The sequence below is a fragment of the Pan paniscus genome, chromosome 10 (assembly GCF_029289425.2).
Source record: "Pan paniscus chromosome 10, NHGRI_mPanPan1-v2.0_pri, whole genome shotgun sequence".
Classification (NCBI taxonomy): Eukaryota; Metazoa; Chordata; class Mammalia; order Primates; family Hominidae; genus Pan; species Pan paniscus.
The window spans coordinates 113,558,568-113,583,386 of NC_073259.2; the positions used below are offsets into that span (position 1 = coordinate 113,558,568).

The window sequence follows — 24,819 nt, forward strand, 5'->3', positions numbered from 1 at the left end:
TACATGGCCATTCATGCAGTCCCATGGGCTTGCGTCACTCATGCAGCAGCGGCTTGATAATTTGTCTTGGTGTTAGTTTTCTCTCCTTTCTGACTCTCCTTTCTTCTTACCGCTCACTCTTGCTCTCTGGCTTTCATGCCTCAGAAAAGTACTCACACTTTATCCTTTGTTTCTGGGGAATTCAGAATATAATTTTTTTTCTCTTTTAGTCTATTTATGTGTTGAATTACATTTATAAAGTTTCTGATGTTAAATTACCCATGCATTTCCTTGGATAGTTCAGCCTGGTCACAAAGTTATAGTTAAAAAAATTTTTTTATTATACTATTTGGTTTGGAAATTTCACATCTGTGTTCATGAGTAAGACTGATGTATAATTTTTCTTTTTTAAACCTTCTTTGTCTGTTTTTGGTGTCAGTATTATATTAGCCTCACAAAATAAGTTGTAGAATGTTCTTTCTTTTCAATTACCTGGAAAAGATATTTGAATTTGAATATTTGAATGGTTTGTTCCTTGAAAGTTTGTGAAATGTATTCTATGAAATAGTTTGGGCTGGCTGTTTTTCAGAAGGATTTATATTGCTGACTAAATTCCCTCAACAGTTATAAGATTATACAGGGTTTCTATTTCTCCTTGAGTCAGTTTTGGTTATTTAGCTTTCCTAGGAATTTATATATTTTAATCTATACGTCAAATTTATTAACATTAAATTTAAATGTATTAATATTAAATATTCACTTATTTTCAGTCTGTATGATAGTTATATTCCTCTTTTATTCCTAATATTTCTTACTTATATGTTTGTTTGTTTGCTTTTGATCAGGCTCACTACTGGTTTATCAGTGTCTTTAGTCTTCTCAGAGAACAAACTTCCAGCTTTGTTGACCTTTTTCCTTATGTTTTTGTTTTATATTATGTTGGTATTATTATTCTATTCTTTTAATAACTGTTTTAGTTGGTTGCTCAGCTCATTAATTTTAAGCCTTTCTTCTTTCCTAATACAAACCTTTCAGGGTATAAACCTGTTTTGAAGTATTATTTTCATTGCACCCTGTGAGTATTAATATATAGTATTATTGTTAGAATTGAGTTCTATGTACTTTTAAATTTCCATTTTGGCTTCTCTTTTCCCCATGAGTGATTTATAAGTTTATTTTTATAATTCCAAGTGTGTTTAAATTTTTTATTGATGTCTAACTTAATTGCATTGTAATTAAAAAATATCTACTATAGGATACTCATTTTTAAAAATTCATTGAGACTTTAAGTACTGCATGGCAATTTTAAAGTAAATGTTTTATGTTTTATGTGTGTTTGAGACACACATCTTCTAATTATTGGAAGTAGGATTCTAAATATGTCCTTAAATCAAGCTTGTCAATGGATTGTTAGGATTTTCTGCATTTTTTGTTTTTTCATTTGCTTGATCAATCAATCATTGAGATGATGGTTTTGCTGATTTTCTCCCCATAGTTCTATTAATTTTTGTTCTATATAATTTGAGATTATTTTAGTAAATATGTGCATGTTTAGTATTGTTATATTAAAATGGTTAAACTTTGTAGCAGTCTGCACTTTTCTATCATTGTACTTACACAGTCTATTGTAATTACCTAATTATAAGTTCACATCTCCCACAGACTATAATTTCTGGGAGTTCATGCAACAAATCTGAATTGTTCAGCTAGCACAGTGCTCAATTAATAATTGTTAAATGAATGGATGCGTGAATGAATTGTCCTTTACCTTTCTGATATGGCAAATGATTAACACTGGATTATATATAACAGAATCTCTTGTTTTGTGCCTAAATATATGTAGGAGTGTCAGATTTGCAATGCATATGAAGCTAGATCTCAAACATCCATATCTTGGTGTAGAAGGCCTCTTCATTTTACAAAGAGCTCATCTGCTGAGGCATTTCTTGTTACAGAATTTTGATGGTGACTGTGTTTCCACTTGGTTGACAATCTTTCTTCCTACCCTTCTTTTTTTTTTTTTTTGAGATTTCCATTTGGAGAAAACAGAAAGTCAGCAGATTCTTTCTCCCCCTTGAGTTAATTCAAAGCGCTGATGAAGGAAAAGAGGGAGAGTGAATCTATGAAGGACAATGGAAAAGTCCCCTTTCCGTATTTTGTCTGGAGGATCTGAGATTAGATTGGGAGTTTCTGTAGCCTTGGTATGAAAGAATACAAAGGACTTTAGCTCTAAAAGTACTTAAAGCCATTTTTGTCACCAACAGGATAGGCCAAATGAAAGCTCCTTCCTCCCTTGGTCCCAGGTGTAGATTTGGGGAAGTGGGCAGCTATTTCAAACCTATTACCAAAACGCTTTGAGTGAGCACCTCCTCTGCCCCAGGTTTTATGCTAAACACCATGGTTGCAAAGAGGCATAAGACTCTTCAAGGAACTCAAGCTCTTTGGGTGGGGGAAAGGGTAACAGGTTTTGTACAGTTATTAGCAAGTTCAGTGACCTCACAAACCTGCCCTGTGAGTGGCATCTTAGATACTCTGGGCTACAAGAGCCTGAGCAGGTTCAACAACAATTTTTGTGTGCATGTGGCATGAATCATTACAAACAACTTTATATTCATTATATTTTTTGTTCTTCACAACACCTCCTAGGAGCTGACTTTTATAAATTTTACTTTATTATTATTTTTTTGAGATGGAGTCTTGCTCTGATGCCCAGGCTGGAGTGCAGTGGTGTGATCTCAGCTCAGTGCAACCTCCACCTCCTGGGTTCAAGTGATTCTCCTGCCTCAGCCTCCCAAGTAGCTGGGATTATAGGAACCTGCCACCATGCCCTGCTAATTTTTCTATTTTTAGTAGAGATGGAGTTTTGCCATGTTGGCCAGGCTGGTCCCAAACTCCTGACCTCAAGTGACTCTCCCACCTTGGCCTCCCAAAGGATTATAGGCGTGAGCCACTGTGCCCAGCCTGTAAATTTTATTTTTAATTGACAAATAATTATAAGTACTATATATTTATGGGATATGATGTGATGTTTTGATATATGTTTATATTATGAAATGACTAAATCAAGCTAATTAACAATTTCATCACCTCACATATCTTTTTTTGGTGAAAACATCTAAAATCTACTATTTTAGTAATTTTGAAATATACAGTACATTATTATTTATTATAATCACCATTCTGTGCAAAAGATCCTGAAAGCTTATTCCTCCTGTCTGACTGAAATTTTGTGTCTTTTGACCAACGTATCCCCTTTCTCCATTCGCCCTCATCCCCCAGCTCCTGGTAACCACCATTCTTCTGTATACTTCTATGAATTTGACTTTTTAAAATGCTACACGTAAGTGATGGACATCATGCAGTATTCATTTTTCTATGTCTGGTTTATTTCACTTAGCATGCTGTTCCCCAGGTTCATCTGTGTTTTCACAAATGACAGAATTTCCTCCTTTTAAAAGGCTGCATAGAATTCAATTGTGTGAACATATTACTTTTTTTTAATCCATTCATTGATAATGGACATGTAGGTTGCTTCCATATTTTGGCTATTGTGAATAGCCAAATAAATGTGGGAGTGTAGATATTTCTTTATCATATTAAGTTCCTTTCTTTTGGATTATACACCCCAAAGTGGGATTGCTTGGTTTTCTGAGGAACCTAGGAATTATCTTTTATTTTTCTTATTTTGCAGATTAGCAAACTGAGGCTCTGAGAGAGACTCTGCAATTAGGGCTTGACTCTAACCTGGTTAATAAGTAATAAAAAAAAGGTAACGTTTACTAAGCTCCTACTATGTGCCAGATGCTGTTCTGTTTTAATGCATTATTGCCTTTAATTCTCAGTAACAATCCTGTGGAATGTTGTTACCATTTCCCTGTCCCCACCTCCTTTTTGCAGATGGTAAAAGGATGCATAGAGAGATTAGGACAACTGCGTAAGGCTAACAGGTGCCAGTGGTAGGTTTTAAACCCAGAGAGTTAGGCTCTGTAGAACTTACACCTCAATATTTACATAAGCAACATGATTTAGTATAATAGCTTGGAAACTCAAGACTCCATTTTGAGCCCTGAATCTGCCTCTCATCTTTTTGCTACTTAAAGTGTGGTCCACGGACCAACAGCCTTAGCCTCACTTGGGAGCTGTTAGAAATACAGGATCTGAGCTCCACCCCAGACTGACTGGATCAGAATCTTCATCTTACTTAGATCTCCAGATGATTCACCTGCTCACTGAAGGTAAGCACTGTCTCACCAGCTTTGCCCAAATCACAGAATCTCTCTCGGCCTCAGTTTCTCCAACTGTAAAATGAGGACAGCATCTGCCTCTGCCCCTTCTCAGGGCTGCTATGGAGATCAAAAGGCAGGAGGTATGTGGAAAGGTGTTGTAAATTGCATAGTGTTCTACAAAGGTCAAAACCAAACAGTGAACCAGAGCATTAAAGCTTTAGAGACAACTCGACAAATAGATAATGCCTTTTATCCCCAAGGCTTGGCTGGGCAGGAACTCACAGTGCTGTGTGTTATACAAAATAACCAGACAGAAGAAATGCCTTTTACAAGCAGTTCCTGGAAATTTCTAGCTTTATCAAGGAATTTGGTTTCTCCAGTTCACTGCCTAGTGAAAATAGCTGCTCCTTAATAGGACCCAGATGTTGACACAGCCACTCACCTTCCCCATTGCATGGATGCGTTTCATACTGAATTTCACCTAAGGAATTTTAGACTTTAAAGATAATAATCAAAACCACTGCTAGCTTCCCTTTGGGATTCTTGCTGATTTGGGAGATCAAAGATGTCGCAACAATACAATGAATGTAGACAGAAAGTGAGGTTTCTTGCCTGCTAACAAAAAGATGAATGCAGTATAACAATGACCATTTTAGCACTTTTGTCCCCAGGTACTTCTGCTTAAAGTAGATTCTCCTCTCAAATATTTTTATAATTTCCCCCGACTGTCCTTCTTTGCCTCATGCTATCGGCAAACGTGGCTGGTGCGCTAACAACATTAGCTTCTGTTTCAAATACAATTAAATGGATGCCCTTGCTGGTTAATTCTTGGCATACCTAAAAAATACTTTCTCCACATCTAGGAAAAGTATGAGATGTTTAAATTCCAAACAATGAATGATTCCCAAGGGCATCTCACATGGAGTTTCACGGGACGGGAATCTGGCTCAAAGGAAGGGCGTCCTCCATGGTGGCCCCTCACTTTTTCCGGAGGCAGCCTGATTTGACTTTCTGTGAGTGGCTGAGAAATAACATAACTCTTGACTTTGGGGAGAGCTCTGCACTCTTGTAGACCCACATAGAGAGACCAGGCTGTTTTCATTACGCACTTGCTGGAATGCATGGGATCTGCTATAGGTCACCAGGGATTTCACAACCCCCAAAGCAAGAATGGCAGAAATTTGACTTTTAGAGACCCTGCCACTCTTCAGTTTGCTATGTGCTTTCCTCCCCTTCTTTAATGAAACTATTGAGGGAGATGGTCTCGAAATTGTTTTTAAGGGCCAGATAAGTAGGAAGTTTTCTCACTGAGGCCTTCCTTCCCCAGGCAAGGGTATCCTGTGAGCATGGCCATTAGCCCCAAGACAGAGGCATATACTAGGTTGGTGCAAAAGTAATTATGGTTTTGCCATTAAGAGTAATAAATGGGAAGCTTCTGATTTGGGCCTTGGTTGCACCCCAGCTTTGCCACTTACTAGCAGTGAGACTTGGGTGATTACTCAGATTCTTCTGAGGCTCTGTTTTTTGGCTGTCAAAATGGCAAGCAACATCTCAGAGGGTCCTTGCGGAGATTACATGAACTCCTGGCTCATGCTACTAATAATCTGTGGATTTCTCTAGAAAAATATTGTTTTCTTTCCTATGGGAAGCCACCACCGTCAAACTTTATTTTGAGTTGTATTGTTTTAAAACTATTTAAGAAGGGCAATAAATATTTGGTCTATTTAAAGAGCAGGCTAGGCTGGGTGCGGTGGCTCACACCTGTAATTCCAGCACTTTGGGAGGCCGAGGCAGGTGGATCAGGAGGTCAAGAGATTGAGACCATCCTGGCAAACATGGTGGAACCCCGTCTCCACTAAAAATACAAAAATTAGCTGGGTGTGGTGGCGTGCACCTGTAGTCCCAGCTACTCAGGAGGCTGAGGCAGGAGAATCGCTTGAATCTGCGAGGTGGAGGTTGCAGTGAGCTGAGATCATGCCACTGCATGCCAGCATAGGTGACAGAACGAGACTCCATCACAAAAAAAAAAAAAAAAAAAAAAAAAGGAGCAGGCTAGATAATGCTATAAACCCAGGTCGACATCAGAGGCTGCTCTCGGTAGGAGCTTCAGGCCCACCCAGACCATTTCAACAAATGTGTATGGAGTTCTTGCTCCAGTGCAGGCACTGTGTGTGTAAGGGGCTTCCATTACAAGAGTGGATGAGACACTAGTCCCTATGGTTAAGAGGCTGAAAGTTAGTGGGGGAAAATAAGTAAACTGGCAATTACAGAACAGGGAGATAAATGCCACAATGAGGAAAAGATAAGGTGCTAAGAACACTGGTAGAGACCTGCAAGCTGGGGGAAGATGTACTCTAAAAGACAAATGAGACAGACCAGGGAATGCCTGTGCAAAAACCTGGAAAGATTGTCAGTAGGACCTCTTGGAGAAGCAGCAGCCCCTCGCTTTGATCTTGCTCTGATAAACTAAACAGAATTAAAGGCTTTTGATGATGAAAGTGTAGGAAGCTCCATGCCAAGTTCTGACATACTGAGTGAAGCCAGCAGAATCATAGAAAGTAGAATTGTATAGCTGGAAGGGCCTATTACAATTCTCTCAAATAACTAGGTCATTCAAGTTCTGTCTTCTCCACAGGCATTCTTGGATCTTCTTGGGGTCACCTTGTTACTCCCCAGCCTTGCCTTGCTCTCTTGAATCTCCATGCCTTTGTTCTCTCCATGCCTGGAATCTCTCCTTGCCAAATCTGGCTTATTTCTATATGCCTTTTGAGACTCAGTTTAAATGCCCTTTGGTTTCTTCATTCATGAATCATTCCTTCACAACTCACTGTATCAGTTAGTTATTGCCACAATCATGCTGCATAACAAATAAGCATACAACCGCAGAGGCATACAATGGTTAGCACTTTTTAGCTCAAACAGCTGGGTGTTGGCCAAGGGCTGCTGATGGAGCCTGGGCTCAGTGGGAAGACCCTGCTCTGCTCCATGTTTCTCTGACCTTTCTCCTTGGACCAACAGCCTAACCTTGCTTGGGATGCTCTTCTTGCAATGATGGCAGAGCTGCTGTAGGGAAAACAGAAAAACACACAGGCCTAAAAGGCCCAGGCTTGGAACTAGCATTCCCTCACTTTTCTTGTATTCCACTGGCCAAAGCAAGTTGCATGGCCAAACCCAAGTTCAAGGAGCAGGAAAATGTACCCTGCCCCTTACGTGGAAAGAAGTGTAAAGTCACATGGCAAAGGGCAAACTGGGACCAAGAATGCAGTCTACCACATTAACCTTTGTATCTCTAGTACTTGACATGTGATAGGAACCCAGTATGTGCTTCTGACCTGCAATGAGAAAACTAAGCCAAGAGTGGTAAAATGACTTGCCCAAGTAACCTGACAGCAAGACAGGTCAATAGAAAGTGTAAGGTAGGACGCATTCAGTAAGAAGAATAAAGCTGGAGAGGGCTTTCCCAATGATTTAGGCTGACTCCCTCTTTTTATACATGCTCAAGAATATGAGTGAGATTGAGTGACTCATTTAAGATAATATAGTTCATCCACGACCCAGCTTGCCTTGAAGTGAAAAATGCCCTGTTCTCTTCTGAGCCCCTCTGGTATGGCATCTGTGAAGTTGGAAGCTGGAGCTAGTTGAGGGCCTATCAATATGATGGGGGTTTTCCCCTTCTTCACTGCCCCTTCATTTTTCTTTCTTTCTTTTTTTTTTAGTTTTTTGTTTTACTTTTTTTTTCCCACTGCCCCTTCAGAAGCAAGAATATGAAAAGGGATTCTTTGATAATGGAACTCAATCCCAACCAATCAAGGAAGAGGAATCCCATCTTGGCAGTGTGAAAAATCTGCTTTTCTGAAAAATGCTTCACTTAAAAGATCGAAAGAACTCTTTCCTCTAGACAGACCCCCAAAACATAATCCTATTTCTACAATCCTATTGATGGGGGGTAGATCTGGCAGAGTTTATTATTAAATTCACCCACTGTTAACCAGCAAAGCACACTCAGATAATTCAGAATAATGCACAAAAGATCCCTTTTTTAAACATTTGAGTCCCATCTTTCAGCACTCACAGAGTCCATGTAGCATTGAGGGGTTTGGGAGTGACTCTGCCTCTCTTTTTAGCTCATCCTCCAACTTCCCATGGGTATAGATCCCTTTCTTTCACCTGCCCTAGTGGTGTCCTTTCTCATGGCGACTTTGATGATGAAAATGTCTTTTTCTTTAACCTTCTCTCCTCTTTTCCCTGCCTTTAGATTTTCATAGAGCGTTTACCAGGTATTTCTATCACTTATACTGATGTTATGCTAAAAGAGTTCCTGGCTCTTCATCTGCTTTACCAAAAGTCATCTTTCTGTTTTGCTTGTATTTAAAAAGCATAACTGAGCTTTAATATCATGAGCATAAGTTGGTGAGTGAGGTCAGAGTGATGGTGACAGTGATGGTAATGATGGTAGTGGTAGAGGTGGCAGTGCAGGTAATGGTGGTGATGGTGATGCTGTGGTGGTGATGGCAGTGGCAGTGATAGAGGTGGTAGTGTGGGTGGTAATGATGGCAGTGATAGAGGTGGTAGTAGTGGTAGTGGTGGCAATGGTGATGGTGGAGGTGGTGGTGGTGATGGTGGTGGTCATGATGGTGGTGGCGGTGGTGGTGGTGGTGGTGATAATGATTGTGGTGGTGGTGATGGCAGTGGTGGCGATGGCAGTGGTGATGGTGGTTGTGGTGGTGGTTGTAATATTGGCAATGGTGGCGATGGCAGTGGTGATGGTGGTTGTGGTGGTGGTTGTAATGGTGGCAGTGGTTGTGATGGTGGCGGTGATGGTGAGGTGGTGATGGTGATGGTGGTAGAGGTGAAGGATTTAGTGGAGATGGTGGTGGTGATTTTCATAATGAGTGAGGTTGGTGGTAGTGGGGTGGTTCATTTGCATCATTGATTAGTAATAAACTTAGTGGGGCAATAAACTCTGACCTTACCTACTTCCACAATGTAGTTCATGGTTTTGTTTTCACACTGTGTCACTTAAAAACCAGCACTCTCAACAACAGAGTAATTTGTTGTTACTAGCTATACCTTTAACTACAGTCAATGCTGTCCACAAATTTAATTGAAAAATTATCGGAAAGTCGTCACTTTGGGATGATTTGCTTGGGGATCAGCTTCCTTATTTTACATATCTGAGTTTCTGTTTCTTCATGTTAAATCTGGCCTCAACTCCCTCAGAACAAACCAGATAATGCTTGTGAAAACCCACAGAAATAATAACATCTACTATTTGTTTAGTATTACTCAATGAGAATATTGAGAAGTTCACCTACATTACTGGTAATTCGGAAAACGATTCTGCAGGCATTGTTTTGTATTATTTACTTTTATTGCCTCAATTCAGAAAGGATTTACAAGCTTAGGAGTATATCTAAAATACATAAAATGGTACTATGGAAAAACAAAACAAAACAAGAATGTAGATTAATGTGGAGCCAGCAAAAAGACTGAAAAGTCCAGGCTAATGACATCCTATTTCCAGGGCCCCAAACTGGGCCCTTGAATTTCTAGCAGCCATTTTGAAAAGGGAAACTGTCAGTTACACAAGTCATCTTCCTTAAGAAAAAAGCCTGCTTGTTGTTTGGTAGATCAACGTCCATACTACCCAAAGCGAACTATGGATTTAATGAAATCTGTATCAAAATGCTAATAGTATTCTTCATAGAAATAGAAAAAAAGCCCTAAAATTGGCATGAAATCCACAAAAGACCCTCAATTATCAAAGCAATCTTGAACAAAAATGGGCAAAGCTGGGAGGTGTCATACTACCAAACTTCAAAATATATTACAAAACTATAGTAACCGAAACAGCATGGTACTGGTATAAAAACAGACACATAGACCATGAAACAGAACAGAGAGCTCAGAAATAAATCTACACACTTACAGTCAACTGATTTTTGACAAAGATTCCAAGAACACCTGGTGAAAGAACAATTTCTTCAATAAATGGTGTTGAGAAAACTAGAGATCCACATGCAGAAGAATAACATTTTCTTTTAAATGTAATTTGTTTTTAGAGACAGAGTTTCACTCTATTGCCCAGGCTGGAGGGTAGTGGTACAATCACAGCTCACTGTGACCTTGAAATCTTGGGCTCAAGCAATCCTCCCACCTCAGCTTCTGGAGTAGCTGAGACTACAGGTGCACACCATCACACTTGGCTAAAGACAACTTTTTTTTTTTTTTGTAGAGATGAGGTTTCTCTATGTTGCTCAGTCTGGTATCACACTCGTGGTCTCCTCATTTCAAGTGTGAACCACTGTGCCCAGCCCCAGAAGAATGAAGTTACTCTTGTCTTGCACCATATGCAAAAGTCAACTCAAAATGCATTAAAAACTTAAATGTAAGACTCCAAACTATGAAACTACTAGAAGAAACATGGGGGAAACTCTCCATGACATTGATCTTGGCAATGATTCTTTCGATATAACCTCAAAAGCAAAGGCAACAAAAGCAAAAACATCACATGAAAAAGTTTCTGCACAGCAAAGGAAACAATTAACAGAGTGAAAAGACATACTATAGAATGGCCGAAAATATTTTCAAACTATACATTCAGCAAACGTTAATATCAATATATAAGAAACTAAAACAACTCAATAGCAAGAAAATATATTACCCCATTAAAGAATGGACAAGACTTGAATAAACATTTTCCAGAGAGACAAGCTATAGAATGGAAGAAAATATTTTCAAACTATATCAACCAACAGTAAATATCAATATATAAAGAACTAAAACAACTCAATAGCAAGAAAATACATTACCCCATTAAGGGACAAAAGACTTGAATAAACATTTCCCATAACAAGATATACAAATGGCCAACAGGTGTAGTCATGCACTGCAGAACAGTGTTTCAGTTAGTGACAGTACTCCATATATGATGGTGGTCCCATAAGGTTATTGTAGAGCTGAAAAATTCCTATCGCTTAGTGAGTGCAGTAGCTGTGGTAACATCATAGTGCAATGCATTACTCATGTGTTTGTGATGATACTGATGTAAACAAACCTGCTGCACTGCTAATCATATAAGCATAGCAAATACAGTTATACACAGTACATAATACTCGATATAAATGAGTTTTTCACTGGTTTATGTATTTATTGTACTACACTTTCTTATCATTATTTTAGCAGGTACTTCCTCTACTTATTAAAAGAAAAGTTCACTGTAAAGTAGCCCCAGGCAGGTCCTTCAGGGGGTATTCTAGAAGAAGGCATTGCTATTACAGGAGATGACAGCTCCATGGGTGTTATTGCCCTGAATACCTTCCAGTGAGGCAAGATGTGGAGGTGAAAGACAGTGATATTGATGATCTCAGCACTGTACAGGCCTAGGCTAATGTATGTGCTTGTGTCTTAGGTTTAACAAAAAAGTTTAAAAAGTTAAGAAAAGTAAAAAATTTTAAAAATAGAAAAAAGTGTATAGAATAAAGATCAAAGCATATAGATATACAGAAAATATTTTAATACAGCTGGACAATGTGTGCTTTAAAGTTAAGTGTTAAAAAAAGTGTTATTACAATAGTCAAAAAGTTAAAAAATTTAAAAAGGTTATAAAATAAAACTGTTACAATAAACTGACGTTAATTTATTACTGAAGGAAGAAAATATTTTTAAATAAATCTAGTATAGCCTAAGTGTGCAGTGCTTTTAAAGTCTACAGTAGTGTTCAGTAACGTCCTATAGGCCTTCACATTCACTCACCACTCACTCACCCACTCACCCAGAGCAACATCCAGTTCTGCAAGCTCCATTCATGGTAAGTGTCCTATACAGGTGTATCATTTTTGAATCTTTTATACTGTATTTTTACTGTATCTTTTGTATGTTTAGATGTACAAATACTTAACACTGTGCTACAGTTGCCTACAGTGTTCAGTACAGTAACATGCTGTACAGGTTTGTAGCCTAAGAACGGTAGGCTCTACCATATAGCCTAGGTAATGATTCTTGAATAGACATTTTCCAAAAGAAGACATGCAAGACTACTAGGTGTGTGATAGGCTATACCATCTAGGTTTGTATAAGTACACTCTGTGATGTTCACATAACGATGAAATTACCTAAGGACGGATTTCTCAGAATGTATCCCCACCATTAAGCAATACATGGCTGTATATGAAAAAATGGTCAGCATCACTAATCATCAGGGAAATACAAATCAAAACCACAATGAGGTCTTGTGTCCGGAATTGGTTCTTTCTGGTAGGTTCTTGGTCCCGCTGACTTCAAGAATGAAGCCGCGGACCCTCGTGGTGAGTGTTACAGTTCTTAAAGATGGTGTGTCTGGAGTTTGTTCCTTCAGATACTCAGATGTGTCCAGAGTTTCTTCCTTCCGGCGGGTTTGTGGTCTCACTTGACTTCAGGAGTGAAGCCGCAGACCTTTGCAGTGAGTGTTACAGCTCTTAAGGGTGGCGCATCTGGAGTTGTTTGTTCCTCTGGGTGGGTTCGTGGTCTTGCTGACTTCAGGAGTGAAGCTGCAGACCTTCGCAGCTCATAAAGGTAGTGCGGGCCCAAAGAGTGAGCAGCAGCGAGATTTATTGTGAAGAGTGAAAGAACAAAGCTTCCACGGGGTGGAAGGGGACCAGAGGGGGTTGCCCCTGCTGGCTTTGGTGGCCAGCTTTTATTCCCTTATTTGGCCCCACCACGTCCTGCTGATTGGTCCATTTTACAGAGCGCTGATTGGTCCATTTTACAGAGTGCTGATTGGTCCATTTTTACAGAGTGCTGACTGGTGCGTTTACAAACCTTTCGCTAGACACAGAGTGCTGATTTGTGTGTTTACAATCCTTTAGCTAGACAGAAAAGTTCTCCAAGTCCCAACCCGACCCAGAAGCCCAGCTGGCTTCACGTCTCAATCTTATCCTACTACTGTTAGAATAGATATAATAAAAAAAGGTATATGTTGGTGAAGGTGTGGAGAAAGGGAACTTTTACACACTGTTGTTCGGAATGTAAATTAGTACAGCCATTATGGAAAACAGTATGGATGTTCCTCAAAAAATGAAAAATAGAGCTTCCATATGAATTCAGTGATCCCAGTGAATTTGGGTATATATCCAAAAGAAATAAAATTAGTATGCAGAAGTGATATCTGCTCTTCCATGTTTATTACAGCAATATTCACAATAGCCAAGACACGGAACCATGGGGGGATGTCAGGACCAAACCAACCTGTATGTCCATCAATGGGTGAATGGATAAATAAAATGTGTTACATATACACAATAGAATACAATTCAGCCACAAAAAAGAACAAAATTCTGTCATTTGGGACAAATGGATGAACCTGGAGAATATTATGTTAAGTGTAATAAGCCAGGCATAGAAAGACAACTACAACATGACTATATGTGGAATCTAAAAATGCTGTTCTCATAGAAGGACAAGTATTTGGGTGGTGAGTGGGACCCCCTCCCTAACCATCCAAGCCTCTGGTATGGGAAGGTTCCCCATCCATGTGGATGGGGAGATACTGGTCAAGGGATATATTTATAGGGAGACATTTATAGTTAGACAGGAGGAAAAAATATTCAGAATAGACAATATATAGTGACAGAAAGGTAGTCAGTGATTGTCTGGGGCTGGGAGAGGGAGGGAGAGGATAGCTAAGGCAGGGAGAGAAATTGGGAGTGACTGCTAATGGTTATGGAGTGTCTTTCTCAGGTGATGAAAATGCTCTAAAATTGATGTTTGCGAAACTCTACAAATATCCTAAAAACCATTGGATTGTACACTTTCAATGGGTGAATTGTATAGTATATGAATTATATCTTACCAAAGCTGTCTTTAAAAAAAATTCCTGTAGGTTACCTAAAGGCCACCTTCCCAGTGGTGGGGGAGCCAAACCAAAGCCTCTCTGTCTTCAGCACCTGTGCTTTTCTCCCTATCACTGCTTCATGTTCCTGTTCTTCCACTCTGGAAGTGCAGCAGGTTCTATAGACAAAGGCAAAATGGGGGCAGGTTTTTACTGTTTTTTAAACAGAAGCTCCTAGCCAGCTGACATATGTATTGCAAGCATTCCCAAATCTGTAAGAGGTTGGGGTGCTTAGGATTTGTTCTCAAGCTTGAGTAAGAGATATGCAGGCACCATCCCTGCTGCTTTCTGATTTGTGGCTTAACAGTCTCTCCCTCCTCATACAGCGCCCCCTTCCCAAAAGCTCGTTGCTGGAGAAGGCTCAGGGCTGGGGGAGAGTGCAGGGGGTGAGGCCATGGGAGTGGCAGGAAATGGGAGCGAAAGAAAGGGACTTCACTCTCTCTCCATTCCCAGGGATTTAGATGCTTAGATGCCTTTCACACTCATCTCTGGAAATCCTAACGCTCACTTAGGAGAGAAGACTGGAACCTGATTGTTACACCTGGGTGAGGTGTGAAGGCACAGGCTGAATGATGCCTTAGCAGATAAGAAGGTGAACCAAGGGGGTGGGAGGCTCCAGTGCTCTGGCTCAGTGTCTCCTTGTTTAGAATTATTTCTCTGAGACATGATATATAATCTCCAGGTTGTATTCATCTGTCAGCTTGAGATGAGGGAAAATGCTCATGTTTTATGTGCTGATTTGATTGTATCCTTCTCTGATGCCCTTGTTTGGGATGTGCTGGTTGAGAGGGGAGTGGCCTGCGCAGTGGTGTTTGCCAGGGAATTACTGTGTGCCAGGCACCAAGCACATCATTTTTGTGCATCGCCTTCTTTGCTTCTCATCACAGTTACTATGATTATGCCCAAGTGTGCCTAAGGAAAAGTGAGATATAGGGAGGCTAATGTCACATGGTACAAATGTGGCAAGGCCAAGATTTGAACCCAAGACTGTCTGATTCTGGAACTCACAGGCTGACCCACGGGTTTATGTAGGCTCATTCCAGTATAGAAGCAGCAGGTTGGTGCAGTACAGGAGTCAGCACCTTCTGTTTGATGGTGGCTCTGCCAAAGAGAGCTGTGGGATCATTGGTAAGGTTGTGATCACTCCAGGACTCATATTTTTCAACTGTAAGTTGATTGTTGGTCTAGATATTCTCCAAGGTACCATCTAGACAAGAGGGTTGGTGATTCTAGGCTGATGTCTACAAACAAGAGCTGGAAGAAATGATGATCTTTTTTTTTTTTTTTAAATGGACTTTGCTCTTTAGAAGGAGGCATTGGCTTTGAGATTAGGACTCTAATCTCATTTAGGAGGCTAATTTTCAGCATGGAGTTGTACAGGTTTTGGGGCCTTTGGAACAGAGTTCAAATCCTGGCTCCACCATATGTTTTCTGCAAGTCACTCAATCTCTCTGATCTTTAGCTTCCTGGTTGGTAGGATGAGGACAATAAAACCTTCCCTACTGAGGATGCATGAATATCTCAGCTATATTCATTGTATTGTGTTCTCCTTGAGGGTGGGGCCATGTCTTATGTATTTCTGGCAGGCATGGTGTTGAGTTGAATTGATTTTAAGAGGGAATAAAAAGCAAGTCTGCTCTCTATAGACAAACCAGGCGTGTCTCTCCTTTGTTCAATGTGCCAGGGGGCAGGGACGCATTTCCCAGCCCCAGTATCTCCCACTGGCCAGGTTTTTGTCCTGTCCTGAGATCTCCCATGCAGTTCCAGGGAACTGTCATTTTCCACTACACCAGCTGGATAATACTCAAGCAAAGGTGTATGGGCATATGGTGTCTCTGGCTTTGGGCATGGAAGAAGGATTTGTGATGGGCTAGTTTTTCTTCTTTGGCCTCTTTGCTTCTACCCATTCCCCCTTCCACATAGGCATGTACACACTGGCTTACCTAGGTGGGTTTTTATGTCTGAATTTCCCATGTTGAGATGTCGTTTTGGGAGACAACCGGCTCTGAAGTCAGACACACCATGGTTGGATCCTGGCAATTCCTGACATGCCTCTATGAGCCTCGGTTTCCTCGACCATGAAAGGAGATAGTAATAGCACTTGCTTCCCTGGGCTGTTGTGAAGATTAAATGAAGTTCAGCACAAGGCAAGGACTCCATAAGTGATACCAGTTTTACTTTTGTTTTGGCTCCACTCTGCCTGTCCTTAGCACCCCCTGGCCACTAAACACAGAGTGATGGGGAGAAAAGGAATCAGAGCCCTACACTTCCTTCAGCTGTGCCAGTTATTCCGACCTATGCTGCTGAATTTGAAGCTAAACTCAGAAATCTGCACTCTGTAAACATATCTATGACTTTAACTAGAACCACTGGTGTTTCGGACCAGAAATGGACTTAGTGGTCGTAGATTCTGATCTCCTCCATTTGGAGTTGGTGGAAAATGAGTGAGAGAACATCCCTGCTTCCCTGCCAAAACCAGTGGTTTAAATAAGGTAGAAGTTTATTTTTTCATATAAACATTGGTAGCCCAGGGCTGAAATGATGGACCCATGATCAGCAATGAACGAAGACTCTATCCATTTTGTTGCCCTGTCCTCCTTAATCCAAGAGTTCTACTTTGTGGTCCAGGGTGGCGGCTCTAGCTCTAGCCATCACAACTTCAGTCCAGCTCACAGGAAAGAGAAAAAGAAAAGAAATTGGAAGAAGCATTGCATTTAAGAATACATCATGAAAGTTACACAAGTCATATCATAAGTACATAAGGATTTACACACCTAAGGATGACACAAGTCATATCCTTTTATATTCTGTTGGTTAGAACTTTGTTATATACATCCATAGTTAACAGAGAGGGAACTCAGGGAATGTAGTATTTATTCTGGTGGCTATGTGCCCAATCAAGATTTGGAGGTTCTATTATGGAGGAATGAAGGGAAAATGCATCTAAGGAGACCATCAAAAGGCTCTGCCACACAGGTGACACAACTGCTTTACCCCCTCAATCTGCTCTTTCTATAGCATTCGCAAGGTTTTTTTAAAAATTAAAAAAATGTTTTTTGAGATGAAGTCCTGTTATATATCGCCAAGTTGCTCTCCAACTCCTGGGCTCAAGCAATCCTCCTACCTCAACCTCCTGAGTACTGGGACTACAGGTGCGCTACTGTGCCCAGCTACTTTTATTCATTTTTTGTTTTTTTAGAGACAGGGTTTCACTATGTTGCCCAGGTTGGCCTTGAACTCCTGGCCTCAAGCATTCCTCCTCCCTCAGTCTCCCAAGTAGCTGCGACTACAGGTGCATGCCACTGAGTCCAACTGCATCGCAAGTCTAGATTAAATTTCCCTTAGGTTCTTAATAAAATTTCTTGAAAATTCTGATCACAAAGATGGCACCTGGCAAGTTCCCGATCCAGGCAAGTTGGCTGGAGCACAGGCAGAGAGCGTGCGGGAATACAGTGGGGAGAGCACCCAGGCCACGCTGATGCCTCTGTCAGACTGGGCCCCTTATGTTAAGGAAGACTGTGTCGATCCTTGGAGGGCAGAGAAACCATACTGTCCACCACTGAGGCAACAGGGAGAAATGAGATTGAGCTGTGCTAAGAGAAAAGAACGAGAGCTTCTGGGAAAACTCAGACACTTGTAAAAATTCCACCTAACCTGGGATGTAAGGTGATGTGCTGCTAAGATGGGTGAGTAGCTCAAGCTTCAGCAGGCAGCCAAAGCAGTCCTAGTCCCCTAAAACAGTGCCCCAGAACTCTGGGCAAAGCCATCGGAAGAGGGCCTGAACCCAGAATTAATAAAGCGGAGGGATAAGGAGCCTTCAGTGTGTTTCAGGCTCTGAGACTTGGTAAGAACACATGAGAGAGAGGTGGGTGTGAGAGAGAAAAGGAGAAAGAGAGGAGAGAGAGAGAAAAAAAAAGAAGAGGAAAGACAGAGGAGAGACAAGGAGAGACAGACAGTGGCAGGGGTGGGGTGAAGGGAGCAGGAGGGGAGACACAGTAAGGAAAGATAGAAGAGGAGAAAAAAAAAGAGAAGAAATAGGAGAGAGATATGGTATAATCAGTCTGCTTTCAATTGCAAGTGACAGTAACCAACTAAAACTGGTTTAAGAAAAAAAAATTAACAGAAAGAATAGAAGCAGCAAAAAGGCTGCCAGCAACTCCAGACGTATTCCTATTTTCTCAGGATCCCTGAAGGACAGGTGCTTCTCGTTTTTCCTTTTTCTAATAGTTACAACCAAAGTTTTGGACTTTGGATTTCATTGACACAGATTGGCCAACTTTGAGTGTCCTGACCAGGATAGGGGGATGTCAGGACCAGCCAAACCAGATGGATTAAGAAAGGAGGAGATTGGTTTCCCAAGGAAAATCAGTATGCTGTTACTAAAAGAAAGTGGAGTAGATACTGGGCAGGTGAAAACAACAGATCTCTACTATACATGATGAGGAAATCAGAGAGAGAGAGGGAGAGACAGAGAGAGAGAGGGAGAGACAGAGAGAGAGAGAGAGGTGGGAAGAGAGAGACATGAGAGAGATTAGAGATGAAGATGGGAAAGTTATTATAAAAGAGGAAAGAATGAAAGATGAAAGAAAAAAGCATTTGAGAGAAAGTAGAAAAGAAAGAAAGGCAGAAAAATAGAGAAAGAGGGAGAAAAGAAGGGAGAAGGAAAGAAAGGAAGGAAAGAATAAAAGGAAAACGGGAAGAAGAAAGAGGGAAAAAGAAGGAAGAAGAGAATGGAGAAAGAATGGAAGGAAGAAAGAAGAAAGGGAGGGAGAGGTGTGTTTACCTGCATGTGTGCATGAGAAACACAGATGAGTAACACAAGGTGTGGCAAGCCTCTGCTACAACTTAATATCATGACCCAGGATCTCCAAACAGACCAGATTCTAGGAAGAGATGAAGTCTTACTGAAGTTCCTACTCCCTTCCCTCTCTCCTGAGTGTGGTCCCAGCCTGCATCATCCTTATCTCACCTATTTCCACCCCAGTGGTATCCTGGAGCCTCTGGAGTCTCTTGGGAAATTGTAGAATTGTCTCCCCAGTGTCATTGCCATGCTTTGGTCCAGGAGCCCAGGGGCTTCAGTCTGCCATGTGTTTTCAGCGTATGGCTGCCTGAAAACACATCTGTCAACCTTAGCATTGGAGAACAAAAGCTTGGGTTTGACATGAAAAGGACAGCAGAGAAGCAGCCTTGACCTAACTGCCATGTGGCATTCCTAAGCGCGCAGAGCCTCAGCCTGGAAGATATGCACAATACTTGAAAGAAGCCTTTTATCCAGGCAAGAGGGGATAAACACATCTGTATGGCATTGATTTCCCCCTCCTCCTTTCTTTCTGGGATTTGGAGCGGGGTTAGGGGGAGGAACAATGAAAACATTTGAAACATCTGACACTGAGTTGGGGTTGTGGATAGGCAGCATTTGGGGGGAAATGAAAGGTGAAATGCCAAATTTAGTTTGGCTCTTCTTTCTTTCTGGCGCCGTTTTTTTCCTCTTACATTCAACCCATATTTTCCTTTTAGCACCAGTGGGGGTGGTGGATCATGTAACATTCCTATTTAGCACACACATAGCTTGCCTTGTCTTGAAAGCGAAGCATGCACTGACAACGGAAACCTCACAACCTCCCGAGTGGGAGACAACCTTAGGATTCTGGCTTCCAGGATATTTATGTTGGTTACTGTTTAGTGTGCTGAACACCAGCCGGGATCCCTTGACTCACATCTGAAACGGGATTGGAATCTGAAGGCATAATTCCTCTGCTGGAAACACAAAGGTTGTAGGTATACAAGAACACACAATTATATTGAAGAAGAAATAAGCCATTTATACAAGAGGGGACCAACTATACCCATGTGTCAGGAAGAAAGGGTTTGATACGTTATGTTCTGGAATGGATTGGGCCGTTTTTCCTGAAGCTCACCACACAACCCACTAGGACAGTCTGGGCTCTGCTATGGTCTCCCAGATATCCCAGGGAAAGGCTCAGTGAAGCTGCAGGCCAAAACCAGGTAAGAGAAATCATAAAATGAATCACCCAAGACTCATGATACCTGATACCGTTTATTTGGTTACATGGTGTGGCAGACCTTGGTTCAAACTCCAGATGTTTTATCTAGTAGCAAGATGGTCTTTGGAAATTCAACCAACCTTTCTGAGTTTCAAATTTTTAGTTTTCAAAAATGAGGATGTTGTGAGATTTAAACGAAAATACAATAATGTATAGGTAAAAGGCTTGATGTGGTAGAAACGTAGCAAATTCTAAGTAACCTATATTATTTCCTGCCAATGTGTTCCCAACTAGGGTGTAAGCTTCCAGAGTGCATATATACTAATTTTTTGGATTTCTATAATACTTTAATGCTTTGTAAACTTACATGGAATTTTTTTTAATCAAATGTACATTGGTTTATTATAAAATTTTTTCCCTACTAAGATGGATTTTAGAGTACCTTTTTGAGGAACTCTGCCTTGAACCCTGACCTTGAACCCAGGTCAAGAGTTTTTTAAGAAACCATTTGATTAAGATATAAATCACATACTATAAAGTTCAGCCTTTAAAAGTGTACATTTCAGTGGTTTTTAGAATATTCTTAGAGGTGTGCATCCATCACCACTATCTAAATCCAGATAATTTTCATTAACCCAAATAGAAACCCTATACCTATATACCTATTGGCAATTTCTCCATTATCCCTCTCTCCCCTTGGAGGCGAGGCAACCACTGTTATATTGTCTGTCTCACCATGTCTACAGCTATATAATGACCTATGGATCTGAAATGGTGTCGACTCCCTCCAAAATGCATATGAGTTAAGCGGAGGACAGATGACACAGGAGAGGAAAATCAGGATAACATTTAAGGAAAAAGAGCTGAAATGGACACTGGGTGCCCAGAAAGACAGATACTTTACTTCTTCTCCATGTAATGATTCTGCCACAAACATCTTTGAGGTTTATGTTGGCCAGCAGATAGCCACTAATGATAATGTGGGTATGGAGCAGCTGAAATGGGACTACTCCAAATACACATTGAATTTTGAAGACTTATTATAAAAAAAGGGATGTAAAATACCTCATTAATACTTTTCTTATAGTAATTGCATGTTAAAATAATATTTTCAATGTACTGTATTGGGTTAAATAAAATATATTCTTCAGTGAAATTCACCTATCTCTTTTTATTTTTTGTAATGTGGCTACTAGAAAATTTAAAGTTACATTTGTGGTTCACATTATATTTCTGTTGGATAGTGATGCTCTAGATGCTTCTAGATTTGTTTTTCAACTGCCTGTCTCTTGAGATCAGGGGCTGTACATTATTTATTATTTTTTTCTTTAGTACAGGGCTTTGTACATGCTATGCACTTAACACATATTGTTGAATGAATATTGTCTGCCCTTAATGATTCCTCATTTCAAATAAGATGAAAGCAAACTTCCTTGACAATCTGACTCCAACATTGTATTTCAAACTTCTATCCAAAAGGAGGTTGGACCATATCTCCTGGGCTATGTTTTGCTCAAAGAGGCCTCTATACTCCTCCTTCCCAGTCCAGCCTGCAGAGACAATGGAGCCCAGGGTACAGGAGGGAGAGGTGAGTGAAAGTGTGTGTGGATGAGACATGCTGTTTTATGAAGAGTTGTTCATCTCTTGATGTTTAAGACCATAGCTTAGAGAACTTTCATTCTCTAAAGCTCTCTAGATTTTTAAGAAATTACTGAAGCATTTCCCTTACTAAATCCAGTCATTTGCTACATGCAACTTGGACTTTCTGGAAACTTCTGAAGATTCACAGAGTCCATAAATGTCCTTGTCCTCCCTTTGGCTTAAATTAGTTCATCTATGTTTTGGTCACTTTCAGCAAGATGAGTTACAAGAACCCAGTCAGGCCAGGTGTGGTGGCTCACGCCTGTAATCCCAGCACTTTGGGAGGCCAAGGCAGGTGGATCACAAGGTCAAGAGATTGAGACCATCCTGGTCAACATGGTGAAACCCTGTGTCTACTAAAAATACAAAAATTAGCTGGACGTGGTGGCATGCACCTGTAGTCCCAGCTACTCAGGAGGCTGAGGCAGGAGAATTGTTTGAACCTGGGAGGTGAAGGTTGCAGTGAGCCGAGATCACACCACTGCACTCCAGCCTGGTGACACAGCGAGACTCCATTTCAAAAACGAAACAAAACAGAACAACAACAACAAAAAACCCAAAAAGAACCCAGTCATCACAGAATCTGGTACATGGCCTGTGGGTGGTAGATGCTGGCCCTTCACATGAACGGTTCCATGGTCCTCATCCATGACAGAGTAGGACCTATGACCCAGATCCTTTGGCAGTGAGTTCAGTGCTCTTTCTTCTTATGCCATGCTCGGCCATGAGGAGAAATCCTGAAGTTCTGCACATTCTTTGAAAAAACACAGTGATGGAAGTGAGACAGATTGTGGGCACAGGGCCATAGCCCTGTTGAATCTGCACTTGTTCCACAAGGTTTGAGTTGTTCCCTCAGACTTTCAGAAAATCATTGTTGTGCTAATGTTTCTTCTTGCTTTCTTTTAAGGAAAAGTGTTTGAGAAGAGTACAACACAGCCACCACCATTTTTTCCTAGGTCAACAAGCATGCCTGTGCTCTGATAATTAAGAGTCCTAATGATACACATCTAATGGTAAAAAGTTCAGGGTTACTGACTTTAGTCATGGCTGGATCCAGGTGTTTAACATGATTTTATCAGGAAGTTGCTTCTCTCTCTGCCTCTGCCTTCCTTGGCATTGAATTCATTTTTAGGATGGGTGGGGGTTTACTGTTGAGGTGGTCACTGGCAGCTCTAGGTTTATGTTCTCACAAATGAATGACTCTTTCTTGATCACACCAGCAGTACTTCTAGGATTATCTCTTATTGGACCAATTTATGTCCCATTTCTACTGCTGAGCCATTTCATCAGTTCATTGTTAAACCATTCAAACAAAATACATTGACTGCTTTCCATGTTCCAGCAGCCACACACTTTTTATGAGGAGCCTTCAAATATTAAAATAAAGGAATACTAGCAGTATTTTTTAGGAATAATGTGTTTTTCAAGTTCAATGCTATATTACATTAAGCACTGTGAAGCCAGGCTGTGGGAACAATAAAGCTTTTTTTGATGAACCTCAAAATTGCAAATTGAGGTGGTGAATGACAGTCATCTCCTTTTCTCTGAGGAACCCAAATGTCAGAAGGCACCCATGTCTGAGGTCATCCTTCCTTTGAAATACCTGCCACGATGACTGCAGCTCCTGCATTTTTCCCTCCCCAGGTGAGCCTGGGCATCCCTGTGGGAATCCTTGCCCATTCCACACACCCATCTAGTTGCTGCCTGCCTCTGCTGGCTCCAGGACTGCTGCTGTCTTCTTTCCATGTGCTGCTGCTTGCCCCTGGTTGACTTTCAGCTGACACAGGAAAGCTCTTTTTGAAGCTGCTGCCATTCCTTCCTGTATAGAATCCAGGACCGTCTTGTTTTCTATAGTAATGGCAAAGATTGGGCTGAGTCTTTTGACAGGGTTCTACTGGATATTTTGGGGGAGAACTACAAGGATGAGAGAAACCTTACTACCAGACAGAATTGGGCTCAGAGGTTCCTTTCCCAGGGCTCTCTGAAGGGTTCTCTCTTACTCTTGTCCATCTCATCTGCTCCAACAGAAGCGTCCTCTAGTGTGTCTGTGTCTCTATGTCCAGGTCCCAGTGAGCGCAGGGCTCAGAGACATGAAGGAGTAAGTCATGCCTCACTCATCCCGGGCTAAGGCTTTAATTTCCTATCTCAGCACCTCCTTCGTCCCAGCATAGTTAAAAATACGAATATTCATTCCCTTCAGGGAAGACCTGCTTCTTGTCGCTACACACAACTTTACTCTTTAGCCTTCAGTAGATCAAGGTCACTAATACGTAAGTCACAAGGTCACTAATACATAATATATAAGTCCATATAGCAATCCATTTCCCAAAATGTGTGTTTTTCAGTCTTAAATAACAGCACAGTGGTATAGCAGCAACAGGTCCATGCTGAGATGCACCAAACGCAGTCCTGCTTCTCTTCCTTGTCTCATCCTCTGTGAGGGGAACAGATGGGGACCTTTAACAGTTCCTTCCAAGCACCTGTCTATTTGATTTCTGATCCTCCTGCAAACTATCTTTTGAAATGGAACATACCCAACTCTGAAAGAATAAAAAAATGTTTAGCTATGGTAGTCGATGAAATCCTCACAGAAAAGAAACTTTTTACCCCCAGAGGCAATAGTGTTCAGAGAGACATAGCTTTAGGAGGCTCTGAGCATAACCAAACAGGTATTGAGCTTGTTTGTCTAAATTAGATGTATTTAATCTATCGGATTCCTGACTTTCTTCAGATGTTCTTGCTTTACTTTTGCATATTGTACTAGTGTTCTCCAGAGAAACAGAATCAATAGATTTACTTATTGATTGATTTTATTTTACTTTTTTCTTGAATAAAGCATGGTATAGTCATTAGTTACAACCCTTAGAACAGTCATTAGGCCAGTCATGCCATAAGACAAGCCCTCAACTCCATCTGTGGCAAGGGGATTTGTTTGCCTGGACTTTTGGAAAATACTAGGATTCTAATTACACCCCAAATTCAAATTGTGTGGGTGTTGCTTTCTTTTCCTGAATCAGATAATACAAGCTGATATAAAGCAGATAATAAAAACATGTCATACTTCAAAGGCCTTGTGAACAAACATCCTTTCACAATTTTT

The 24,819-nt window shown here is 40.8% G+C and overlaps 1 protein-coding gene across 2 annotated transcripts in view; it reads left to right on the top strand.

The window, feature by feature from the left end:
* The window catches only part of LOC112441406 (dynein axonemal heavy chain 11-like), a 177,660-nt gene that overhangs the window by 115,945 nt on the left and 36,896 nt on the right, over window positions 1–24,819 (top strand). The window contains exon 5 of one of the 2 annotated variants that reach the window (XR_010108959.1): window positions 21,558–23,363. Coding sequence is in view for 1 of the 2 variants with exons in the window: in XM_055096075.2 (XP_054952050.1) it covers window positions 23,331–23,363 (33 nt within the window). In the remaining variant the exon portion in view is untranslated. Of the gene's footprint in view, window positions 1–21,260; window positions 23,364–24,819 lie in introns of those variants that run through there. The other variant, XM_055096075.2, reaches the window with a different exon arrangement.